Source organism: Piliocolobus tephrosceles, chromosome 16 (assembly GCF_002776525.5).
Source record: "Piliocolobus tephrosceles isolate RC106 chromosome 16, ASM277652v3, whole genome shotgun sequence".
Lineage (NCBI taxonomy): Eukaryota > Metazoa > Chordata > Mammalia > Primates > Cercopithecidae > Piliocolobus > Piliocolobus tephrosceles.
In genome coordinates this window covers 61016753-61043180 of record NC_045449.1, presented here as the reverse complement: position 1 = coordinate 61043180, position 26428 = coordinate 61016753, and the positions used below count along the sequence as shown (strand labels likewise).

Here is a 26428-nt window from a genome sequence, read left to right as displayed (position 1 = left end):
GCTCCCGACGCACTGCCTGAGCGGGTGCGCGGGCGGCTTCCGGTGTGGGTGACGAGTGGTGGCCGAAGAGGGGGTACAGCAAGGTACGCTCAGGCGGGGACCATGGCAGACGGCGGCTCGGAGCGGGCTGACGGGCGCATCGTCAAGATGGAGGTGGACTACAGCGCCACGGTGGATCAGCGCCTACCCGAGTGTGCGAAGCTAGCCAAGGTGAGGAGAGGCCGGCTGGCTGTTGGCGGGCGCCAGGGGCTGAGTCACGGCGCGGAGCCTGCTTAGGCCTCAGGGGGCCTGCGGGCTGGAGCGTGCATCCCCCCATTGCCTGCCCAGCCCTGGTTGGACCTGCACGAGTGGGAGACCCCGGGTCGGCCCGGCCAGGGCTGCGGAGTACGCCAGTGCCTATAGCTTCCCAGACCCTCCCCAGAACAGATGGTCACTTCCCTCCGTGGGACTTAGGGCTCCCTTTTACTTTTTGCCCTTTCTTGGATGCTGTTTAAGTAACGTTTATCTTAGTGGTTTCCCAGGAGTGAGGCTGCTTCAGTATTCAGGCTGGATCAGAGAGTTTCGTTCTGTTGCTGTTTCCCAATCCATTTATGTCGTTAAATCGTTAATGGATCATGGCTGTGTGCCTGGTCTTTGGCCAGGAGAAAGGGTAGGAAAGTGATAGTACGCAGATGACTAACACAGTACCCTGTTCTTTAGGAGTTGGTGTAAGTAATGAATTAGTCAAGTCATGCATGGTGGTTAGGGCCATACAAGGGGAGAGTGTTACTGGAACACCGAGAAGGAAGCTATACATTCTTAATGGTGCCATAAGGGAAGATTTTACAGGAAGGCTGACGTTTGTATTGGGTCTTGAAGAATTAGTAAGATTGGGGTGGGGTGGAGTCATTACTGGAGACAACTACAAAAGTAAAGACAAGTAGGCACTGTAAGAGTTCAACGGGCTTTCCAAAAAAACAAGGATGGAGAAAGGTGATAAAGTTGGTACGTATGTATATCTTAGGTTCAGTATGCTTGCTGAGGGGGAGCCATAAATTCATTAAGAGCTTTCTAGCAGCTAGCATCAACAAGCATCAGTTACATAAGGGTGGGAAACTGAACCACCTCCAGTGCCACACAGATAACAATAGCTGATATTTGTTGAGTAGTTTCTGCAGTGTCAGGCTCCGTGCTTACATACACTAAGCCATTTGATCCTCACCTCAGCCCTATGCAATGGCTATTGCTATAATCCTTATTTTACAGGTAAGAAAACTTCTGCTAGAAAAAGTTGAATCACAGGCGCCAAGATCATACGGCTAATAAAGTGGTGAAGCCAAGAAGCAAACCCAGGCAGACCGATTCTAGGTTCCGGAGCTGGTGCCGTCACACACCATGCTGCCCTGTCTAGAAGCCTATTGTAATGAAAACCTGAACTTTTTTTCTTTTTTTTTTTTTTGAGAGAGAGTTTCACTCTTGTCACCCAGGCTGGAGTGCAGCAGCGCGATCTCGGCTGACTGCAACCCCCACCCCCGCCTCCCGGGTTCAAGCGATTCTCCTGCCTCAACCTCCCGAGGAGCTGGGACTACAGGTGCCACCACGCCCGGCTAATTTTTGTATTTTTAGTAGACACGGGGTTTCACTATGTTGACCAGGCTGGTCGCGAACTCCTGACCTAAAGTGATCCACACACCTCGGCCTCCCAAAGTGCTGGGATTACAGGTGTGAGCTACTGCGGCTGGCCAAAAATCTGAACTTCTGAGCACCTGCCCAGGAAAAGGAGGCAGCAGATCTTCACCTTCAGATAATATTTGCCAACTGGGAATGAAGGCCGAGCCTTGTCAATGCCGCTAATTTGAGGGAGAAACCAGGAAGATGGATTTCTCTGTGAAATACCTTAATATTTAGAAATTGAATAATAATCTGTCATCTTAAAATACTGTTTGAGCCGATACAATGTAACTAGAACAAAATACATAGGCCAAATTCAGTCCCTGAACCTCCACTTTGGAATTAATAGAATGATAGTGTCCATAAGGAAGAAACAAGTCATTTGCTTTAGAAAAGCACAACCAGATCTTCCTTTTCTGAATTTCTGTTAATACCAGTCTACTGTGTGCAAGACCTAGTCAGTGTTAGACACTATGAGAAGTATAGAGATTATCAGACAAGGCTCTTGCCCTCAAATAGCTTAGAGATCAGTAAGAAGAAAGGCTTCACTGCTACAGTGGTTCTGGTGATCTTATGTAGTATTTATTCCTAAATAATTGTTGTCATGTTCCAGACTGTTGAAAAACTTGCAAACTCCAATACCAGATGCTTTTTTTAGGTGTCCAGTGGGTAACAGAAGTGTTTTTAAAAAAGAATGTTGGGACCTGTTAAGATAGGTACATTTGAATTTTGATTTTTTTTTTTTTTTTAAGCCACTGTGCCAGCTGAATAAAACAAGGTATATGTTGTGGGAGGGTATACTTTTTTTTGTTTGTTTTTTGATACGGAGCCAGTTTCAACTTTAAATTAGATCATTACCCTACACTCCTGGTTAATTTTTTAAAACATATTTTTCCGTTTCGCTTTTTTTTTAATTTTTTAATTTTTTTTGGTTTTGAGACAGAATTTCACTCTTGTTGCCCAGGCTGGAGTGCAGTGGCACGATCTTGGCTCACTGCAACCTCCGCCTCCCGGTTTCAATTGATTCTCATGCTTCAGCCTCCCGAGTATCTGGGATTACCGGCATGCGCCACCACGTCCAGTTTATGTTTTTAGTAGAGGCGGGGCTTCACCATGTTGGTCAGGATGGTCTCAAACTCCTGGCCTCAAGTAATCCACCCGCTTCTGCCTCCCAAAGTGCTGGGATTACAGGCGTGAGCCACCGTGCCCAGTTGCTTTTTATTTTCCATTTCATATTCTTTTCTAACCATTCTGCCAAACATTAAAAAAAAAAAAATAACATTGCATTTCTACATTGGAAGGTATGGAACAGTTAGTATACATTCTTTTGATTTTATTTTGAGCCCATCAATAAAACTATGAAGAACTTCTTGTTATTTTCACTTGTGAGAAAATTTAAGCTTCAGGCAGCTTAAGTGGTTTATTCAAGGCAGATCAAACTCACATCTCCTGGTAAAAATAATAGTGTTCTTTTTGCTACTGCCTCTTTAAGAGATTATCAATTCTGTCCTTAATTTCCTTAAGACATTTTTTATTTTAAATGTGAAAAACATTTGGAGATAAAAATTGCGTATATAGTACTTTGGGAGGCCAAGGTAGAAAGATCACTTGAGGCCAGGAGTTTGAGGCCAGCCTAACAAGACGCTGTCTCCACAAAAATTTAAAAATTAGCCAGGTGTGGTGGTACGTACCTGTTGTCCCAGCTACTCTGGAGGCTGAAGCAGGAGGATCGCTTGAGCCCAGTAGTTCGAGGTTGCTATGAGCTATGATCGCATCACTGCACTGAACCCTGGGCAACAGAGTGAGACCTTATCTCTTAAAAAAAAAAAAAAGTTGTGTATAGAGACTTAATAATGTATTAGTTGGGAAACCATATATAGCAGAAGCCTTAGAAAGGCAGACAGATTCTAGAGTTGGGTTGTAAAATTGCCAAATGTAGATCATTTAAATGTCTTGTAGTTGTAACCTAGTTCTATGTCTGTCCTAACACCCGATAACTAATAACTAATATTTATTGCTGTATACATTTTATTAAGATGTCAGCTGCTATGATTATGGTGTGTACATACTATGTTCCAGGCGTACCTTCATAGGTATTTACTTAATTCTTACACCAACCCTGTGGATTGCTACAAGTATTGTGTCCACTTCACTGAAGAGAAAATTGAGAGTCAGAGAGCTTGTGTTTTACCCAAGGCAATATGGCAGTACAGCTGGGAATTTAGACCAGAGCAGTCTGGCTGCAGAGCCCGTCTTTTTTTTTTGAGACAGAGTCTCACTCTGTTGCCCAGGCTGGAGTACAGTGGCGCAGTCTTGGCTCCCTGCAATGTTCGTCTTCTGGGTTCAAGGAATTCTCCTGCCTCAGCCTCCTGAGTAGCTGGGACTATAGGCGCGCACCACCATGACTGACTAATTTTTTGTATTTTTAGTACAGACTGGGTTTCACTGTACTAGCTAGGCTGGTCTCGAACTCCTGACCTTATGATCCACCCACCTCACCCTCCCAAAGTGCTGGGATTACAGGCGTGAGCCACCGCGCCCAACCAGAGCCTGTATTTTTAACCATCCTACTGTCTCTGTGATTTGTGTGTAAGCACCCTGTGTCAGGTTGATGGGGTGTTAGTAAAAGTGATACTAGTTCTTGATGATGGTTATCTCTTTGCCTTGTATTCAGGAGTTAAAAATTAATCTAAAGAGGGCCTTTTCTGAACTGTAAAGATCGGTATTTAGCAGTTCTTAATATACTGAGGGTTTCTCGTCCTCTCTTTTTGATTATGTTGTATTTGGCACATGGTTATTTGGGGACTACTTACATTCTTAAATTGAATATATCCTTTGATTCTCCTTCCTCTTAACCCATTTATGCTGGAGGTTGCAAAATCTTTTTTGTGAAAAATCAGATCTTGGCAATGACCTTGGGCAGTAGGCTATAAATAACTCCCACAAACTTAGCGTTCCAATAATGGAACATTAGAGATAATGTTAATGTCTTTTCCTTCCTTCCTTCCTTTTTTTTTTTTTTTTTTTTTAAGATACGGGGATCTCAAACTCTTGGACTTAAGAGATCCTCCTGCTTCAGCTTCCTCAGTAGCTAGTATTACAGGCACACACTACTGTACCTGGCTTAATGTCTTTTCATTTCTTTTGGTCACCTGCAGTCTCTTACGTGTAACATCAAAGATAAAGAGCAAGTGAAATGTAAAACAGTTTACATTGTTAGCAGCTTAAAAAAAAAAGACGCCTTTAAGGAATGGGTCACTTTAAAAATTAGTCTATATAGGGGGAGTATTGGACTGGCTTTAAATTTCAACTATTTGTGGTGACTTTTTTTTGAGACTGAATTTCACTCTGTCACGCAGACTGGAGTGCAGTGGCATGATTTCAGCTCACTGCAACCTCCCACTCCTGAGTTCAGGAGATTCTCATGCCTCAGCCACCGGAGTGGCTGGGATTACAGGCACCCACCACCACGCCCGGGTAAATTTTGTATTTTTAGTAGAGATGGGGTTTCACCATGTTGACCAAGCTGGTCTCGAACTCCTGACCTCAAGTGATCCGCCCGTCTCAGCATCCCAAAGTGTTGGGATTACAGGCATGAGCCACCGCGCCCGGCTGTGGTGACTTTTTATCAGCCTTTTTCTTTCTTGTTTAGGTTGTGTAACAAATCATTAAAAGATTGGATTCATTCAGGAATTAAAGGAGGCGCAAACAGAACTTACAAATACTCAACATGTATTGATGTTGAACAAACTCATTAGTCGCTTACATCATTTACAAGGATTATTTTCATGAGAAAAATGAGTCACGGAAGTCACATGTTCTAACAGGTTGGTTTTGGATAGCTCTCTAACCATTTGTTCCTCTGAGTTGAAAGGCAGCATCAAGGAGTTGGAATTTCAGGACCTGAGTGAATAGACAGGAAAAGGAGGAGGATGTTTAGCAATAGGGTAGAACGTGGAAGATTGGGAGAAAAAACGGGGATGATTTGAAAATTGGAAATTGTATTAAATGAATTGTATTAAATGAAATGATGGTAGTGTCCTTCAAATAGCACTAATTGTCAGCCATGTAGTTTGTCACATCCTGCTTATTGTGACAGTAAGAATCAGGAATTGTAAGCCATTAGAATCAACTGAATACAGATCAGGTGAGTGCCAGTCCATTCAACACGTATTATGTGGAGGTTGGTGCCAAGAGAAGTGACAAGTAAACAAGCATCCATCCCTAAAGGAACTTGTAGACCACTTAGGAGGTAAGTTATGTGCATCAGTAGCTGATACAAGGATGGAAGGATGGATCATAGTATCTGCAGAAGCACTGGCATGTGCTTGGTGTGATGCAGCTCACTGAACTGCAGTGATGAACAGTGTAGACATGGCCCCTGCTCTTACAGAGGTCGCATTCTACTGAGATTGGAAAAACAGTAAACACGAAAATAGAATGTAGTTTGGGGTAATTGCAGAGTGGAGACAGTATGGTTGAGTATGAAAGGAAAAGGTGCTGACTGACTACTGATTTTTAGAGAGTGTTATCCAAAAATGCCTTTGTGAGAAAATGACATTTAATGTTTTGTTGATACTCCAGACTATGGCTTTAGGCCAGTGTGTAATTCTCTCACATGTATCATGCAATTCTTTAATACCCATGCCTCTGAATTAGAATACCATATATTAAACCACACTCTATTGATCACAGTCACGTGACTAATAGTAATTGCAAATGTGATGGGTGACTGTCATTAAACAGTATTTTGCGTTTTAACTATTTTTACCCTTCTTTTTGTTGCCAGATAGTAACCATAGAGATGACTTTGATCAAAGCAAAAAGTGAGATTTAAACTAGTATGGTAGGGGACGGTGCTGCACTGCCGTGGAGAGAGCTTTGGAGCTTGAGGCAGGAGCCCCGATCTAGTTCTGATACCTTTTGTGGCTAAGCAAGTCATTTTAAGCTGTTTAGTCCTCAGTCTTTTTAATCTGTAAAATGAAGTGATTGGATTAAATAATCCCTAGCAGTCTTTCTAGTTCTAAGATTCTTTCATCCTTTAGGATTTATTAGCCTTCAACTTTGGAGAAATTATAGATTTGTTCATTTTTTTCCTCTGATGAACATTTAGCCAGTATTTATTATATACATAAATCTATAGAACTTTCAGAGAAAGGAGAACTAGGGCTGTCCAAATGGGAAATGTTGTTAAAATGTGTTAATAATCACATATTTCAGATTTAATTAAAATAAGTTCAGACAGGGACTACACAGTATATTTGCAGTGCTGCATGGAAAATTCATGCATGTTTAAAAGTTATCTTGGAAAAATATGGCAGCAATATTTTAAAAAGTCAAAAAATTACTTATGCCCATAATTCAGAAGCTATGTAATAAGTTTCTTTCATTAGTAGAAAAGGATAGTACTCATGTACCATCCATGAATGTCATTAAGATAAAAAAAGGTTTCATTTTTGGTTAGGAAAACAATTTTTAAATAATACTCTTCTCATTTCAATTTATTGTCAGAGGTATTTACTTGATAGTTATTAATATTGGCGTGTTAAATAATGCGTTTTAAAATTTTTTTTATTTAAAGACCAGGTCTCACTCTGTCACCCAGGCTGGAGTGCAGTGGCACATTCCTAGCTCACTGCAGCCTCAAACTCTTGTGCGCAAGTGATTCTCCTGCCTCAGCCTCCTGAGTAGCTGAGACCACAGGCATAGGCTACCGTGCCCAGCTAATTTTTAAATTTTTTGTAGAGACGGGATCTCCCCCTATTTTCAGGCTGGTCTCGAATTCCTGGGCTCAAGTGTCCTCCCACCTCAGCCTCCCAAAGTGCTGGGGTTACAGGGTGTGAGGCACCATGCCTGGCCAATGAGTGCAGTTTTTGTGCTGTATGTTGGTTTTGGTTTTATCAAAATGTGTGGTTCCTAATAGGATAACTTCTTTTAGTCCTGGTGTATTATCACTTATGTTTTTATTTTTTGTTTTATTGTTCCAATCTCTAAATATATATCCCAGGGAGAATGTTTTATTTTTACATCTGAGATAGAGGTGTGGAGAGGTTAGTGTAAGTTGTCAGAAACTGTATTTCAGTTGGACCAGTATCTGCTCAAGAGCATGACTTTAAGGATAGCATGTGTGGGTGTTCTCAGATGCTTTCATTTCCTTTAAGCATGATTACTAATTTATTTTTATTTTTATTTTTATTTTTTTTTTTTTTTTTGAGACGGAGTCTCGCTCTGTTGCCCAGGCTGGCGTGCAGTGGCACGATCACGGCTCACTGCAAGCTCTGCCTCCCGGGTTCACGCCATTCTCCCGCCTCAGCCTCCGAGTAGCTGGGACTACAGGTGCCCGCCACCACGCCCGGCTAGTTTTTTGTATTTTTAGTAGAGATGGGGTTTCACCATGTTAGCCAGGATGGTCTTGATCTCCTGACCTCGTGATCCACCCGCCTCGGCCTCCCAAAGTGCTGGGATTACAGGCTTGAGCCACCGCACCCGGCCTACTAATTTATTTTTAAAGTCACTGAAAAATTAAACCAGAGTTTCCTGTCTTTTAGCACCAAGCACTCTCTTTATTTCTTCTTGGAATTCCATATTTTAAAATACCTGTTAGGGTGACAGTGACTTCATAAAGGAATCATTTTTTCCTACTTTTTTTTTTTTGAGACAGGTTCTCACTCTGTCGCCCATGCTAGAGTGCAGTGGTGCGATCTTGGCTTACTGCAACCTTTGTCTCCCCAGCTCAAGCCAGCCTCCCACTTCAGCCTCCAGAGTAGCTGGGACTACAGGTGTGCACCACAATTCCCAGCTAATTTTTGTATTTTTTTGTAGAGACAGGTTTTGCCATGTTGCCCAACCCCAAACTCCTGAGTTCAAGATATCTGCCCCCTTCAGCCTCCTAAAATGCTGGCATTACAGGCATGACCCACTGCATCTGGCGTCTGTTTTTATTCTTTAAAGACATGTGACTACCACTTAGAGTCTCTGATCAGAACAGTATCCACCAGATGCAGTGACTTAGGCCTGTAATCCCAGAACTTTGGGAGGCCAAGGTGGGATGATCACTTTAGGTTAGGAGTTCAAGACCAGCCTGGCCAACATGGTGAAACCCCGTCTCTACAGAAAATACAAAAATTATCCGGGTGTGGTGGCGCACTCCTGTAGTCCCACCTGCTGCGGAGGCTGAGGCACAAGAATCTCTAGAACCCGGGAGGTAGAGGTTGTAGTGAGTCGAGATGGTGCCACTGCATTCCAGCCTGGGTGAAAGAGTGAGACTCTGTCTTAAAAAAAGAACAAGATAAACAGGTGTTACCACACTGAGTTGATAAATTAGAATCCAGAACAAAGACTTGGTGTTCTCTCAGATGTTACATGATTGTTATATGTTCACTTTCTCTTAGGCATTTAAAAATATTAAAAATAGCTTGTGGGCTTCAAGTAGGGGACCACTGCCTGCCATCACACACTAGAGAAGAAAGTACTATCATGAAAAGGAGAGAAGCAAAAGTAGTTATGGGGTGATCATTTTCCTCTAGAAGAGGCCATTGATTTTTCCTTTTCTGTGTCAAAACCATTTCATTTTAGACTAGTTATTTGGATTATTTGTGTTTTTTTATTGTTCATTTTCATCTTTTGTTTTAGGAAGGAAGACTTCAAGAAGTCATTGAAACCCTTCTCTCTCTGGAAAAGCAGACACGTACTGTGAGTAGTTTACAGGGAAAAGCTCAGTTACCATTAATTTCATTGAACATTGTTCCATTAACTTTCAATGTATTTTTAACCTTACAGGCTTCCGACATGGTATCTACATCCCGTATCTTAGTTGCAGTAGTGAAGATGTGCTATGAGGCTAAAGAATGGGATTTACTTAATGAAAATATTATGCTTTTGTCCAAAAGGCGGAGTCAGTTAAAACAAGTGAGTTCATGATCACGTCTGCTCCAAACACAAAAGCATTTGTATTTCAGACCTTTTCACAAACTCTTTCTTCTGTAAGTCTGTTTAAAATGTGTTAAGTCAACATTGTAACATCCTAGAGGGTGTTTTAAAATTCGGTCCACATTCTCATAATGATATAACTGTTTTCTGTTTGTTCTTCTAGTCTTTATATGTTTGCATATTTTTAAAAAATTGTGTTAGAGTGTTCATACATCTTTGTTCTATTTTGGTGTTGCTACTTTTATTTTATTTTGTTTTCCTTATGTATTTACTTATTTTGAAACAGGGTCTCACTCTGTCATCCAGGCTGGAGTGCAGTGGTGTAATTACAGCTGACTGCAGCCTCAATCTCCCGGGCTCAAGCAGTCTTCCCACCTCAAACCCCAAGCGGATGGGACTATAAGTGCATGCCACCACATCTGGCCAATTTTTTAATATTTTGTAGACCTCACTATATTACCCCGGCTGGTCTCAAACTCCTGGGCTCAAGTGATCCCTCTGTCTTGGCCTCTCAAAGTGCTGGAATTAACAGACATGAGCCACTGTGCTCACTTTTATTATTCTAAATGGTTGTATTATTATTTATTAAGTTGATATTCTGATTTATTTAGTCATATCTCTTTTATTAAACACATCTTTTCATGCTGTTTTAAAATGTTTAGTAGTAACTATTTCATTTTCTTATATTATCCCAATATATGATTTTTTGCAAAACAGCTTTTTGAGGTGTTACTGACATTCAAAAACTATGCATACTGACAAATAGTTCTCTCCTTGACTAAACTCTCTGAGCCCTCTTCTTGACAAGGCCTTAACCCTGTCCTGTGTAGACTTAAACAAATACTAAGATTGTTTCTAATAATTCAAGGCTGCATTTCCAGGATGACCCAACCCCGACTTAGAGTGCTTGCCTGAGAAAACTGAAGTCTGCCAAAAGAATGTACTGTTAAACATTTCATCTTGTGTGTGTGTGTGTGTGTGTGTGTGTGTGTAGAAATGGGGACTTGGATCTCGCTACATTGCCCAGGCTAATCTTGAACTCTTGGGCCTAAGTGATCCTCCCACATCGGCCTCCCAAAGTGCTGGGATTACAGGCATGAGCCACTGCACCCAGCCCTCCAACTTATTTTTGAGGCCAATTTTAGAGAGACTGTTTTGCTCATTTTGTTTAGAGATTATGTAAGTTCTCTTTTAGTGTTTTGGTGAAGTTGGATTTTCTTTACTGTTTCCTTATTCTTCTTGAGATATATTTAAATGTTCCCCTGTACAAGTAGATCTCATTTTTTACATTTTTATCTCAACTTTTAAATACTGTTTCCTTAGTAGTTTCTGGGTTTTAATTTCTTACTTTAAATAATAAAGACAATGACATTGTTAAAGAGGATGTAATGGAACCAAAAATAGATATGTAGTGTTATTGTCCAAATTCCTTATTTTATTAATTAGACTGCTTCTAGGGTAAGGATAGTGTTAAAGTGGGTTAAATTTTTTTTTGCAAAAGTCAGAATTACTATAATTGGTTTTGGTTTATTTTTCTTTAGGTAAGTTTACATGCATATAAAAGACAGTGTTGGCTCAGTGCGGTGGATCACACCTGTAATACCAGCACTTTGGGAGGCCAGGGTGGGCAGATTGCTCGAGCCCAGGAGTTCGAGACCAGTCTGGGCAATACTGTGAAATCCTGTCTTTACAAAAAATACAAAAATTAGCTGGATGTGGTGGCCGGCGCCTGTAACCCCAGCTACTTGGGAGGCTGTGGCAGGAGAATTGCTTGACCGGGGAGGCAGAGGTTGCAGTGAGCCGAGATTACACCATTGCATTGCAGCCTGGGCAAAAGAACAAGACTCTTGTCTCAAAAAAAAAAAAAACACCGAAAATATATAAGCCGGTGTTAAGAATTAGCATAGATTTAATTGAGGCAACCTAAAATATGTGAATGTGACATATATTTATGTATGTATTTATTTATTTGAGACAGAGTCTTGCTCTGTCGCCCAGGCTGGAGTGCAATGGCACTATCTTGGCCTGCTGCAACCTCCGTCCCCTGGGTTTCTGCACTTCTTCTACCTGGCCAAAAAAAAATGTTTTAATTAAAAAAAAGGATGGAGCTGGGCGTGGTGGGCTCATGCCTGTAATCCCAGCACTTTGGGAGGCCGAGATGGGCGGATCACCTGAAGTCAGGAGTTTGAGACCAACCTGACCCACATGGAGAAACCCCATCTCTACTAAAAACACAAAATTGGCTGGGTGTGGTGGCGCATGCCTGTAATCCCAGCTACTTGGGAAGGCTGAGGCAGGAGAATCTCTTGAACCTGGGAGGTGGAGGTTGCGGTGAGCTGAGATCACGCCATTGCACTCCAGCCTGAGCAACAAGAGCAAAACTCTGTCTCAAAAAAAAAAAGGTGGAAATAACAGACACTGAGGACTCCAAAAGCATGGAGGATGAAAGGAGTTGAGGGTTACCTGTTGTATCCAAAATTACCTATTGGGTACAGTGTTCACTGTTGGGGTGATAGGTTCACTAGAGGCCCATACCTCACCACTCTATAATATATTCATGAAACAAACCTCCGCATGTACCCCCGAACCTAAAAGAAAATAAAATCACCTCCACAACAAAAACATTTAGCCTGAACTGCTTAAACATTAAATGTTTTTCATGGAAATCTTTCTAAGATATTCTATTCACTTTTCTGCTGTCTTAACCAAAATATACTTAATGTAATTTAACATTTTCTTGATGACTCATGATCCTCATTATTATTATTATTATTATTACTGTTTTTTGTTTTTTTGTTGTTTGTTTGTTTGAGATGGAGTCTTGCTTTGTTGCCCAGGCTGGAGTGCAGTGGCGTGATCTGGGCTCCACTGCAAGCTCTGCCTCCCGGGTTCATGCCATTCTCCTGCCTCAGCCTCCCGAATAGCTGGGACTACAGGTGCCCACCACCACACCCAGCTAATTTTTGTGTGTGTGTGTTTTTTAGTAGAGATGGGGTTTCACCGTGTTAGCCAGGATGGTCTTGATCTCTTGATCTCGTGATCCGCCTGCCTCGGCCTCCCTGAGTGCTGGGATTATGTGAGCCACCACGCCCAGCCCATGATCTTAATTATTAATGATTATGATATATTGCTTAAAATCTAGAGATCAGGCATTGGCAAATGATGGGACAGAAACCAAATCCCACCCGCCTCCTATTTTTATGAATAAAGTCATTGGAACACAGCCACACCCATTTGTTTTTAAGGAGGCACAGTTGAATAGTTGCCACAGAGACTATGTGGCCCGCAAAGTCCACAATAATTACTTTATGAACATTTGCAAAAATTTACAGAAAATGTTTGCTGATTTGTGACCTAGATCATAGAATTGTTAGTGTTGAAGGGAATGTATTCCAGCCCCTTGATATAACCTATGAGGACACTGAAGGCGAGAGGGTCTCTGCCTCACAGTGTCATAATGAGGTAAATTTGGGTGACTGTGGCTCTTCCTCCCACCCAGGTGGTAGAACCGTTTCACCTTTTGCCTCTGCCGCTGCCTTTTTCCTCCTCAGTCACAGTATCTGCAGGTCATGGCTTCAAGCTGCCATGGACCTCTGCTTTCTCTTCCCTTCGTGAGGTGCCTTTTCTTCCATGCTTTCCTGCTTGTCTGCATCTCTGCATCTGAGGTTTTCCTGACCTTTACTGACTTGTTACGGGGTACTTGGTACTTTTTAGGTATCAGTGAGTTTTGATGTGATGTTCTGTATGACGTTTCCTTGTCTAGAGTTGCTTGGGAAGACCAAGTTCGATCGTTGCTCTTCTGTCAATAAAATACATTTTTTTCCTCTGTGAGGGATGTATTTTACTTATGAATGGTTTTTAATATTTTAGGCTGTTGCCAAAATGGTTCAACAGTGCTGTACGTATGTTGAGGAAATCACAGACCTTCCTATCAAACTTCGATTAATTGATACTCTACGAATGGTTACTGAAGGCAAGGTAAATTTTCTGTTGACATAACTCACAATGATATGTACTGTTTTTTCTGTATTCAGAGATACTTTATGTATGTAGATATTTTGTATAAGTATTTATTTGTGTTTATATTTTAAAGAAATACACAAAATGTCATCACTGTAATTTAACCAGTAATGTCTTTGTACATCTCTTTCTGCAAATGAATCTATTTAAATAGTGACAACCATGGTATATCTAGATTTTTCTGGGAATTGGGTATCTTATCATAGATTTATATATGACTTTAAAAAAAATGAATAAAAATTCTACAGGGTCAGGGTGTGGGAGAAGAGCATTTTAGACATAGAGGAAATAATATTCAGAGATACCAAGGTAAGAAATGTATGATTGATGTAGGAAGCTGTAATTAGTTTGCTATTATTGGAAATAGGGTAAGCAAGCCTAAGCATGAAAATTCATTCCTTAGGTGCTTTAGTTTATACTGTAGTCATATTCTTAGTGTTTAATTTGTTGGAAATTATAAATCTACTAACATTACTTATAGCTACAAAAATGTTAACAACTTTAATACCTAGCAAAATTAGGTATTTTTAAATAAGATACTCTTGTATTTAAACATAAATCAGAATTAGAGTATTAATTGTAGATATTGGACTACATATGACACACTTTTCAAATAATCACAAGGCATTTTGCATCTTCTGTGCTATTTATGTAGCTTGTGGTCCTATTATTTGTTAAACATAGTAATTTCATATTTAGGTTCTGAAAGCAGAGTTGCAAAATATGGATAAAGGTTTATTTTCTTAAGAATTACGGGCCGGGCGCGGTGGCTCAAGCCTGTAATCCCAGCACTTTGGGAGGCCGAGACGGGCGGATCACGAGGTCAGGAGATCGAGACCATCCTGGCTAACACGGTGAAACCCCGTCTCTACTAAAAAATAAAAACTAGCCAGGCGAGATGGCGGGCGCCTGTAGTCCCAGCCACTCGGGAGGCTGAGGCAGGAGAATGGCGTAAACCCGGGAGGTGGAGCTTGCAGTGAGCTGAGATCCGGCCACTGCACTCCAGCCTGGGCGACAGAGCAAGACTCCGTCTCAAAAAAAAAAAAAGAAAAGAAAAGAATTACGGATATATTTGTGAAATATAAAATGTTCCACAACTGTGTTTGTACATGGTGGATAAAGTGCACAATAGCTATAAAATAAATATTCTTATAGTTGGGTTAAAGAATAATTCAGTTCTGGCCAGGCACGGTGGCTCATGCCTGTAATCCCAGCACTTTGGGAGGCCTAGGTGGGTGGATCACCTGAGGTCGGGAGTTCGAGACCAGCCTTACCAACATGGAGAAACCCCATCTCTACTAAAAATACAAAATTAGCTGAGCATGGTGGCGCATGCCTGTAATCCCAGCTACTTGGGAGGCTGAGGCAGGAGAATTGCTTGAACCCGGGAGGTAGAGGTTGTGGTGAGCCGAGATCATGCCACTGCACTGTGGCCTGGGCAGCAAGAGTGAAACTCCATCTCAAAAAAAAAAAAAAAGAAAAAGTTCAGTTCTACCTTTTATTTTATTTTTTTGAGACAGTGTCTCACTCTGTTGCTGAGGCTAGAGTGCAGTGGCCTGATCATGGCTCACTGCAGCCTTGAGCTCCGGGCTCAAGTGATCCTCCTGTGTTACCCTCCCAAGTAGCTGGGACTAAAGGTGCATGCCACCACACTCAGCTAATGTTTTGATTTTTTTGTAGAGACAGGCTCAACATGTTTCCCAGGCTGGTCTCAGACTCCTGGCCTAAAGTGATCCTCCTGCCTCAGCCTTCCAAAATGTTGGGATTGCAGGTGTGAACCACCATACCCAGCCTACTTTTTCAATTTTAACACGTTTCCACGGAATTTTGATTGTGTAAGTTTCTCATTTGTAGATTTATGTTGAAATTGAGCGTGCTCGACTGACTAAAACATTAGCAACTATAAAAGAGCAAAATGGTGATGTGAAAGAGGCAGCCTCCATTCTGCAGGAGTTACAGGTAAGGTACTGCATTTTAGAGTTGGTAAAACTTTGTTTAGTCCGCAGTATTTTCTATTGGAAATATAAGTTGAGTATCCCTTATCCAAAATGTTTGGGACCAATAATTGTATTGAGTTTTGATGGAAAGCCTGTGAATGGCATCTTTTTTCATATTTAAAATTGTCGTTTCCTCATTAGCCATTAAGAAAACCACAATGAGGTACCACTACATACCTATTAAAATGCCTACGATTTAAACAATAAAATCCTCAGTGCTAGTGGGGATGCAAAGCAGCTGGAGCTCCTGTACCTTACTGGTGAGAATGCAAGGTGGTGGAGCCACTCTGGAAAACAGTTTGGCAGTTTCTTATAAAGTTACACATATGCTTACCATATGACCCAGCAATCCCACTCTTGAGTATTTACTCATGGGAAATGAAAACTTATGTTTACATAAAACCAGTCCACACAACCTGTTCAGAATAGCTTTATTTGTGATGATAATAAAAAGATAAAATCAGCCCAGATATCCTTCAACAGGTGAATAAACAAACTGTGGTATGTCCATACAATGGAATACTACTAAGCAATAAAAAGAAATGAACTATTGATGTATAACTTGAATGAATCTTACAATTTAGGCCATTATATAGAGTGAATAAAGACAGCCTCAAAGCATTACATATTATATTTGACATTCTTGAAAAGACAGATTTGTAGTGATGAAGTACAGATCATTGGATATCTTGGGAGGGCTTATGAGTGGGTGAAGTGTGTGATTATAAAGGGGCAATATGAGGAAGGTTTTTTGGGTTCTGTATCTTCATTGTGATGGTGGTTGCGCAAATGACTACATGTGTTAAAATTCATAGAATTTTATACCAAAAGGGGGAAAGTCCATTATAAATTATAATTTTCTAGAGGTAAATAGCTTTTAATATAATTGTCAACACTCTGCCTATATACATGAAGGTTCTTATTATTTAACAAGGATGAATATTTTAGTATCTTTAATTTTGTTGCAGTTCACAAAATTGCAAAGTATTATAAACTTATTTCGTGAATTACTGTGCTAGGTGGAAACCTACGGGTCAATGGAAAAGAAAGAGAGAGTGGAATTTATTTTGGAGCAAATGAGGCTCTGCCTAGCTGTGAAGGATTACATTCGAACACAAATCATCAGCAAGAAAATTAACACCAAATTTTTCCAGGAAGAAAATACCGAGGTGAGCATATCTCTGACCACATGTTTAAAGGTATAAATAAAACCCATAAATCCCAATTTGTTTTGCCAACTTTTTTGCAGAAATTAAAGTTGAAGTACTATAATTTAATGATTCAGCTGGATCAACATGAGGGATCCTATTTGTCTATTTGTAAGCACTACAGAGCAATATATGATACTCCCTGTATACAGGCAGAAAGTGAAAAATGGCAGCAGGTAAGAGTTTATTCGTGTAATTGACATGGCTTATTCAGAAGAGTAATTTGCATTTTTTTATTTTCAAATCTTTTTAACTGCAATCATTACATGCAATTGTATGGTGTTGCTTTCTATTCAGTGTTGTTCAGTATATTACTGATTCAGTCTAATTGTGGCCATAGTTTATGTCTCACTTTTGGAGAAATATAGGCTTCCTGTTTAAAATATGTACAGTGGGTCATATCCTAATAGAGGTTGCAGATAAAGACCCATTACTTTGGAAAATTATTTTACAAAACTATTTTAAAGGGCTTATATATATATTCCACATTTATACTGCTAACTTGTTACAAGAACTTTTTCTTTATACATTTGTCAAAAATGAATGTCAAGAAAAATGTCAGCTGAGGTAGTAAGTCAGATTAGCAATAATTTTTATAATAGTTTGTGAAAACTACATGCTATGGAAAGACAGTATGAAAAGGCAGCCTGGAAATATTTTTCCCCTTAAGACTTTTTTTTGTTCGTTTGTCTTTTGTTTGTTTTTGAGACAGAGTCTCGCTGTTTCCCAGGCTGGAGTGCAGTGGCGCAGTCTCGGCTCACTGCAACCCCTCTGCCTCATGGATTCAAGTGACTCTCCTGCCTCAGTCTCCTGAGTAGCTGGGACTACAGGCACGTGCCACCACGCCCGGCTAATTTTTTTTATTTTTGTATTTTTAGTAGAGATGGGGTTTCACTGTATTAGCCAGGATCGTCTCAATCTCCTGACCTCAGGTGATCCGCCCATCTTGGCCTCCCAAAGTGCTAGGATTACAGACGTGAGCCACTGCACCCAGCTATGACTTTAAAATTTAAAATGGATATGATTGTTCAGTTTTTGTCAAAATTACCATTATGTCTAGTCTTGCGTATAACTTTTGTTGTACAACTCTTTTAGGCTCTGAAGAGTGTTGTACTCTATGTTATCCTGGCTCCTTTTGACAACGAACAGTCAGATTTGGTTCACCGAATAAGTGGTGACAAGAAGTTAGAAGAAATTCCCAAATACAAGTAAGTACTTTTGAAATTATCATGATATATCTCAGTAGAAACACCATTTTGAAAGAAAATTTTCTAACCTAAGTGCATACTTCTGTGTATACTTCTTTTTCTGAGACAGAGTTTTACTCTTGTTGCCCATGCTGGAGTGTAATGGCGCAATCTCAGCTCATTGCAACTTCTGCCTCCTAGGTTCAAGCAACTCTCCTGCCTCAACCTCCCGAGTAGCTGGGATTACAGGCACTCGCTACCATACCCAGCTAATTTTTGTATTTTTAGTACAGATGGGATTTCGCCATGTTGGCCAGGCTGGTCTTGAATTCCTGACCTCAGGTGATCCGCCCACCTCGGCCACCCAAAGTGCTGCTAGGATTACAGGCTTGAGCCACCGTGACTGGCCTAAGTGTGTACTTCTTAATTGGTTACTGATAGATTATACTAGAGGATAAAACTAGAGATAATAAAGTGGTGGAATTTTTTTTTAGCATTGCATTAACAATAAATGAGATTATAACATACTTTATTCTAAATTGCTTATCAAGTGGAAGTTTCATATCAGGTCTACACTGGCAGCTTTTGATTAATTATTTGACAGAGTTTCATCATTAGTAGTTTAGAGCTTTGTGATTTTCAGAAATGCATACTTCTGAAAATCTATTATATAAAATAGACTTGCTTCATCATAGGCACAACAGATTCTTATTTCTGTTTGTTTCATGAGTGCGTTTACAGTTATTTCAGAAATTGACAGTGCAGAAAAGAGCAGAGTGTTAAGTGGGAGAATGCTGGATTCTGAACTACTGTGGGAAAAATGGTAATAAAGTTGGTAAAATACACAACCAAACAGTATCTCATTCTACTAAATAAAATTTAATGAAAACAGTTTTTGTTGATTTTTTTTGAATTTTGCTATTATATTAGTTAATACTTAATTTTTACAGATTTGGAATATTAAGATGTATACAATTTACAGGGATCTTTTAAAGCTTTTTACCACAATGGAGTTGATGCGTTGGTCCACACTTGTTGAGGACTATGGAATGGAATTAAGAAAAGGTTCCCTTGAGAGTCCTGCAACGGATGTTTTTGGTTCCACGGAGGAAGGCGAAAAAAGGTGGAAAGACTTGAAGAACAGAGTTGTTGAACATGTAAGAATCTGTCATAGAAATGACAAGTTTTATTTTAACCTTTAGTGAATTTATTTTTTAGAATTAAATTTTGGCAAATTTGAGCATAAACTATTTTATTTTTCACATTTGATAATCAGATATTCATTTAGGATGTTATGTCTTTAATTCTTCACTTAGGATGTTTTTTTGTATGCCCACTGTAGTAGTGACACAAATTTGGTGTTCAGATGTTTACTCTGCATTTCCCAAAGCATATTGGAATGTATGTCACTCATCTTGGGTTTTTTCCCTGTTTTTGGCTTTTCAGAAAAGATAGCTGTATTTTAGCTTGCTTCATTTTGAGAGAACCTCTCAGGAATCCAAAATTTATAGCGTATAAACCAGACAGAATTTCCTAAGAATTGGGGCCGGAGGGTGTTTCTCTCTAATGTTCACTTACTAGTCTTGGAAACAAGTAACATGTCTTAAACCTGAACTTTGATCTTCTTAGTATCACTGTTGTCATGCTGTATTATGTTACCATTCACTCCTTCACATAACAAACATTTATTGTGAGCCTTCTATGTGCCAGACACTGTACACAAAGTAGCAGGGCACACAGAAGAATAAGACATTACCCTACCTAGGCCGGGCGTGGTGGCTTATGCCTGTAATCCCAGCACTTTGGGAGGCTGAGATGGGCGGATCACCTGAGGTCAGGTGTTCAAGACAAGCCTGGCCAACATAGGGAAACCCCATCTCTACTAAAAATACAAAAAATGGCTGGACGTGGTTGCGCACATCTGTGATCCCAGCAACTCAGGAGGCTGAGGCAGGAGAATTGCTTGAACTCAGGAGGCAGAGGTGTCGGTGAGTGGAGATCACACCAGTGCACTCCAGCCTAGGCGACAGAGCAAGACTCCATCTCAAAAAAAAACCTTGAATAAGAACATTAAGAATTATAGGGAAAGATGTACTTAGAAATAAAAAGTGTCAGAGATATTGTAGTACAAGTATCTAGAGAGCAGAGTGAGGCTTATGGGAAACTTTTCTACATGGAGGAATGATCAGGTTGGATGAATTGATGATTGAGGTGAGGTTTGTAAGAGGAGTGTGAGGTTATCGGGCAGGCAGGAACAAGGGGGGGGCAGCCTGCGCACCAGGTCCCTCTGAGAGTGAGTTTGGAGAATGCGTTTGGAGAGGGAGGAGACTAGAGAAGACTAGTAACGTGAGAGATATATGGACTTTAAATAAGGCAGTAGCCAAGGGATTAAAGAGTGCATGGAATGTGATTGTTTTAAGGAAGGAAATCAATAGAATGCAGCCACTGATTAGATTTAAAGCATGAAGGAAAAGGTTAGATTTGAAGGATAAAAGAAAAGCGAGGAGAAGAATGCTTTTCATGCTTTCTGATGTGTTCGTGTTGCCATCAGCCCTGGTAGAGATAGGAGACAATGTAGCTTCTTCAAAGATTGAGTTCATTTTTCTCCCCACTGTTCCCCCACGTTTTTTTGAGTGCTATTGTTAATAATACTGCCAATAAGAATAGTAAAGGGGAGTCTCTGTGTCTTAACTTCAGCACCATCGCCAGTGAAAATTAGGAAATTTAATTTGAAGCTACTTGTAAGTCATTGGAATAAGGGTAAAGTGATGAGTATTTGAAATAATGTCCAATCTTATTTTTTTGAAAGAGGGAGAGTCAGCCCGGGCGCGGTGTCTCACGCCTATAATCCCAACACCTTGGGAGGCCGAGGTGGGCGGATCACAAGTTGAGGAGATCAAGACCATCCTGACTAACTTGGTGAAACCCTATCTCTACTAAAAATACAAAAAATTAGCCAGGGGTTGTGGCGAGCGCCTGTAATCCCAGCTACTTGGGAAGCTGAAGCAGGAGAATGGCATGAACCCAGGTGGTAGAGCTTGCAGTGAGCCGAGATTGTGCCACTGCATTCCAGCCGGGGCGACAGAGTGAGACTCTGTCTCAAAAAAAAAAGAGTCAGTCTATCTCTGTCATCCAGACTGGAGTGCAGTGGCACAGTCATAGCTCGCTGTAACTTTGAACTCTTGTGTTCAAAGGATCCTCCCACCTGAGCTTCCTAGATAGCTAGGACTATAGGCATGCACCACCAGATTCAGCTAATTTTTAAATTTTTTGTGGGGATGGGGTCTTGCTATGTTCCCAGGCTGGTGTTGGTCTCCTGGCCTCAAGCAGTCCTCCTGCCTCAGACTCCCAAAGTGCTGGGATTACAGGTGTGAGTCCCTGCACCCAATCGATCTGCAATCATTTTTTACATTTTAGCCTTTAAAACATTTGTGTTATAATTAGAAAGCTTAACTTTAGATTCTTGCACTCAGCAAAAATATTTCAGTACAATTATAATTTTTAACCACTAGTTAAGACAGGCATATATATATTTAAAGAGCTGTGTAGAATATTCATAGTAATTCACAATTAACTACAGGAACCAAAATAAGTATTTAGTTTTGTTACTGAAGATTAGAACTAGCTTTGCTCCAGTTATGGACTACAGAAAAATAAAAGCTCCGAATCTAACATTTTAAGTAAACTTACCTTGGATATGAAAATAAATGGACTTTGAAACTTGCTGACAGATGTTACGTATTCTCCCTGCTCTCTATCCTCTCCCCAGAATATTAGAATAATGGCCAAGTATTATACTCGGATAACAATGAAAAGGATGGCACAGCTTCTGGACCTATCCGTTGATGTAAGTAGTGATCAACTTTGAGTTATTTGTAGGCATTCTTTTTGAATATTGACTTGTAAAATTGAGTAGTAGAATCAAATTTTATGGCCGGGCACGGTGGCTCATGCCTGTAATCCCAGCACTTTGAGAGGCCGAGGCAGGCGGATCACAAGGTCAGGAGCTCGAGACCATCCTGGCTAACACAGTGAAACCCCGTCTCTACTAAAAATACAAAAACATGAGCCGGGCGTGGTGGCAGGCACCGGTAGTCCCAGCTACTCAGGAGGCTGAGGCAGGAGAAATGGCATGAACCTGGGAGGCGGAGCTTGCAATGAGCTGAGATTGTGCCACCGCACTTCAGCCTGGGCAACAGAGCAAGATTATGTCTCAAAAAAAAAAGAGAATCAGTTTTATGATTTAATTTTATGTTTAGGTAATAGAGTAATAGATAGTTTCCCAAGCGATCTTGAGTACCAAAAACTAACCTAAGTATCAAGTGATTCCAGGTCTTGTTGGAGCTATGTTGTCTTCAGGTCTGTGTTTCATGTTGACAGAATGCATAGCACATAAAGAGGAGTTAACCCAAGTGTGTAGTAATGGCCTGAGAAGCCATTTCTGTCACCAGAAGGAGTTGTGACAGTTTAGGTGATAAGACTCATAGAACATTAGAGTTGGAAGGTTTGCTCCTTGATCAGCTTGTCAGGGAGCTCTTGTCACTTATGAATGAGAGTACCAGAGTCCTTAGAAGTCAAGTGTCTTGTCCGTGGTACGTAGTTGCCAAGTAGCAGAGCGCATATTCTAACCCAGCATTTCTGGAAACGTTCACTGTACCGTACTGCCTTTGAGGGGAGACCTTGTAGAAAAGGGAGTAGACCAACGTGCTGTTGGCGTGGATACCAGCAGCACTGAGCTTGCAAGGAGGCAGATTCAAACTCACCCCTGACTGAGTCTACTCAGATTCTATTCATTCCCGAGACTATCAGTAAAATAAGTACTTATTACAGGAAGTCAGCAGTTGCTAACTCTTTTTTTTTTTTTTGAGGCAGAGTCTCGCCTTGTCGCCTAGGCAGGAATACATTTTTTGCGATCTCAACTCACTACAACCTCCACCTCCAGGGTTCAGGCGGTTCTTCTGCCTCAGCCTCCCGAGTAGTTGGGACTACAGGCACATGCCACCATACCCAGCTAATTGTGGTAGTTTTAATAGAGATGGGGTTTCACCATGTTGCTCAGGCTAGTCTTGAACTCCTGACCTCAAGTGATTCACCCACCTCGGCCTCCCAAAGTGCTGGGATTACAGGTATGAGCCACCGCACCCAGCTGAGCAGTTACTAACTCTTAAAAATGAATTCCCCTGCATATTCTTGGATGAAGAGTTTAGAAAATGCTTTTCTGAAGTTTTGTTTATTGTCTGTAATTTATCCTGTCTTAATCCAATTCATCTTTCTCTCTTGCAGGAGTCCGAAGCCTTTCTCTCAAATCTAGTAGTTAACAAGACCATCTTTGCTAAAGTAGACAGATTAGCAGGAATTATCAACTTCCAGAGACCTAAGGATCCAAATAATTTATTAAATGACTGGTCTCAGAAACTGAACTCATTAATGTCTCTAGTTAACAAAACTACACATCTCATAGCCAAAGAGGAGATGATACATAATCTACAATAAGGGTCTTAATGCTTTTAGAAAAAAGTTAAAATTGGAAGTCATTAAAAAAAAGAGACTGTTATAATGGTGTATATGTTGGGGTTTTTTTTCTAAGCTTCTTTGTCTTAAATTTTAAAATAGTGAATATGTTTTGAGACTCCCTTTGACCTTTCAGTTCCCCAAGTTCATTGTTAACTTTGCATTTGCAATTGGTGCAAAAATACACATTTCTGTCGTCTGAATACACAAAAAGTTGTGTCATAACTTACCCAGATATGTTTTTCTATCATTTGAAACCTTTTTAGCTACTGTTTGTTTTCATTCAACTAACAAACATATTACAATAATAAAAGCAGTATATACACATTTCCTTTCTACAGTTACCTCTGATTCTAAACATTTTGTGGGGTAGTGATTTGGCAAGTGTTTTTTAAATAAAATAAATTTCATTGTAAAGCTATCAGTCATTTAGTAGAATAGAAAAGCAACAGAGCATACAAGAACATTTGGGATAGAGTTGTGATTTGTGAAGAATTTGTACTTTGATATTGTGGCAGAAAGTCTAAACTGAGTGTGTATGCAACAGTCTGGTAAGCTGTAGACTTTTTTTTTGAGTGGGGCTGGTTCTAGTCACAGTAGCTTGATTGCTTTCAGCCCCCATCCTCTGACTTGATCAGTTGTTCAACAGAATCAACTGACATCATTGACACAGGTTATTGGGTGTTAAGTCCTCTCTATAGGGGTAGTGACTACTTTTTTTTTCTTTTTTGCTCTTCCTCTCCCCTTTCTTTATATGGGTTTAAATTTAACATAAAGTTGTTTTTATAAGGCTTATTTGTAGCTTTATACTTGTAAGTCTAATTACATCATTATTGTTCCAAATTCGTTATCTCTGTAGGAACTTTTAGTTCCATTATACGAACACTGGATAACCTAATTTTTTTATGCTTTAAAAAAAATGGCAAAAGAAAGACTTGAGGCCACCCTCATAGAGTAAGTGGTGTAGTACTGAAATATTTTCACAGAATTAAAAGTAGCTTGCTGTCGAAGAAACATCTGAGATGAATTGGTGTGAACGAATTTTGCAAGTTTTAATTTGATTTATTTCAGAGAAAATAGAAAAATAAAACAATGTTAGAAGGTTATTTAAAATGATGTTTAAATGAAGAAAGCATGAGGTCTACTTTAAAAATTCAAATGAAGAGAAAAAGAAAAACAGCATTCTAGAAATGGCATTTCTCCTAATTAATTTTCCGCTTAATGGAAAATTATCAATTGTCCTTTTTTATGATCCCAGGACTGAACACAGTTGTGGGATATCTGTCATATTTATCCTGTGAGTCATTGGGAATAAGGACATATAGTACTAAAGTAATCTAATTTTATTCTTTGGAAATTCAGTGCATTGGTCACATTAATAACATCAACATCTGCTATCACTTGTCTTTAAAAACTAACCAAAAAAGGCCGGGCGCAGTGGTTGGCGCCTGTAGTCCCAGCACTTTGGGAGGCCAAGGCGGGTGGATCACCTGAGGTCAGGATTTCAAGACTAGCCTGGCCAACATGGCAAAACCCTGTCTCTACTAAAAAAAAACACAAAAATTAGCTGGGCGTGGTGGTGCACACCTGTAGTCCCAGCTACTTGGGAGGCTGACGTGGGAGAATTACTTGAACCCAGGAGGCGGGGGTTGCAGTGAGCTAAGATCACGCCATTGCACTCCAGCCTAGGTGACAGAGTGAGACTCCATCTCAAAAAAAAAAAAAAAAAAAATTGGCAAGTTCAGAAACAGAAGTTCACACTAACAGAGTATGGTTTTAATTTTCCTTTGAATGAAAAGGATAGAAGATAAAATTGTGTATTGTTAACTTGTAAAAATAAAATTGGAGCTAATTTGAAACTAGCTTTTCATTAACTTCATCCTTCTAGGGACTCATTACCTGTGGGCTTGTCAAACCTGGACTATTTGACCAAATATGTTGCCATAGAGATTGCAAATGTTCCTCCTCTTTTTTTTTTTTTTTTTTTTTTTTGAGACGGAGTTTCACTCTTGTTGCCCAGGCTGGAGTGCAGTGGCACGATCTTGGCTCACTGCAACCTCTGCCTCCCATATTCAAGCAGTTCGCCTACCTCAACCACCTGAATAGCTGGGATTACAGGCGCCTGCCACCACACGTAGCTAATTTTTGTGTTTTTAGTAGAAACGGGGTTTCATCATGTTGACCAGGCTGGTCTCAAACTCCTGACCTCAGGTGATCCACCCGCTTTGGCCACCCAAAGTGCTGGGATTACAGGCATAAGCCACTGCGCCCAAACCCTCTGGTCTTTCTTTAACACACACTAGGCTGTTTGTGTATTATGATTTAGTGCTATTTGTAACTGTCCCAGTGACCACATTGCACCCAACTCGATCAGCTATTCTTCCATTTCTTGTTTTTTCCTGTCAAACATTAATCCAGCAAATTTATGAGGTATTTACCAATTTATTTTCTTAGTATTACAAAATAATTCATTAGCATAAAGTAGAATAGTAAAATATTTGAGTTGTTTGGAACCTCAGTTAATCCTGTTTTACATTTCAGACCTAAAGCTGGCAATCAGGAAAAGAAGCACTTTGTTTTCAATGTGGAGAAGATAATACTTGATTCCATTTCATTGTCATTAGTGTATTAACCAGCAGGAGAGGTGATGAGCCATTTTTCAAATGAAATACCTTTTATTTCCATATAATTTTTTTATTTTAGAGTTCAATAGCTGTTTCTATAATTATCCTCAATTTCCATATGTTACTGAATCTGAAAAACTCATCTTTAAAATTCAAACAGTTCCATTCTATCTCTCGTAAATGTTAAATGTGATAAAAGTACATATTTTAAATTGTTTTCAGCTCTTGGATATAGCAGCAATAAAAACACTAATTTGTGGGTATTTAAGAAAACCTGGAGAATAAACTCATACTTTAAAAGA

At 40.1% G+C, this 26428-nt stretch overlaps 1 protein-coding gene across 1 annotated transcript; it reads left to right on the top strand.

Annotated features, from left to right (window-relative positions):
• Window positions 1-26428, top strand: PSMD12 (proteasome 26S subunit, non-ATPase 12). Its single transcript, XM_023212002.3, has 11 exons — window positions 1-210; window positions 9283-9342; window positions 9430-9558; window positions 13450-13557; window positions 15454-15558; window positions 16616-16765; window positions 16846-16980; window positions 17900-18012; window positions 18974-19148; window positions 21761-21838; window positions 23275-26428. Exons 1-11 carry the CDS (start codon window positions 103-105, stop codon window positions 23482-23484), a joined length of 1371 nt encoding a protein of 456 aa, XP_023067770.1. The 5' UTR covers window positions 1-102; the 3' UTR covers window positions 23485-26428.